Source organism: Eimeria tenella, genomic scaffold (assembly GCF_000499545.2).
Source record: "Eimeria tenella Houghton genomic scaffold, Eth_scaff1887, whole genome shotgun sequence".
Classification (NCBI taxonomy): Eukaryota; Apicomplexa; class Conoidasida; order Eucoccidiorida; family Eimeriidae; genus Eimeria; species Eimeria tenella.
The window spans coordinates 613-822 of NW_013541727.1; the positions used below are offsets into that span (position 1 = coordinate 613).

The 210-nt window shown below is 30.5% G+C and overlaps 1 protein-coding gene across 1 annotated transcript in view; it reads right to left on the bottom strand.

Moving 5' to 3' along the window:
- Positions 1-210, bottom strand: part of ETH_00041415 (uncharacterized protein) — a gene marked incomplete at both ends in the record, with an annotated part of 2,122 nt that overhangs the window by 418 nt on the left and 1,494 nt on the right. Inside the window, one exon of the mRNA XM_013374009.1 lies at positions 203-208. Coding sequence (XP_013229463.1) covers positions 203-208 — 6 coding nt within the window. The remainder of the gene's footprint in view (positions 1-202; positions 209-210) is intronic.

A 210-nucleotide genomic window follows, 5' to 3' on the forward strand; every position in this document is an offset into this window, starting at 1 on the left:
GAGAACAAAGGAAAAGAAAAGAAACAAAAAAATACAAAAGAACAAAGAAAAAGATAAAATTAAAAAGACAAAGAAGATAAAAAAGATAAAAGACAAAGGAAGAGACAAGAGAGGCGAAATAAACGAAGCAAAAGAAGAAGCAAAAAGAATAAAAAGGATTGAAAAAGAATCACCCCACAACCCTAAACCCTAAACCCTAAACCCTAAACC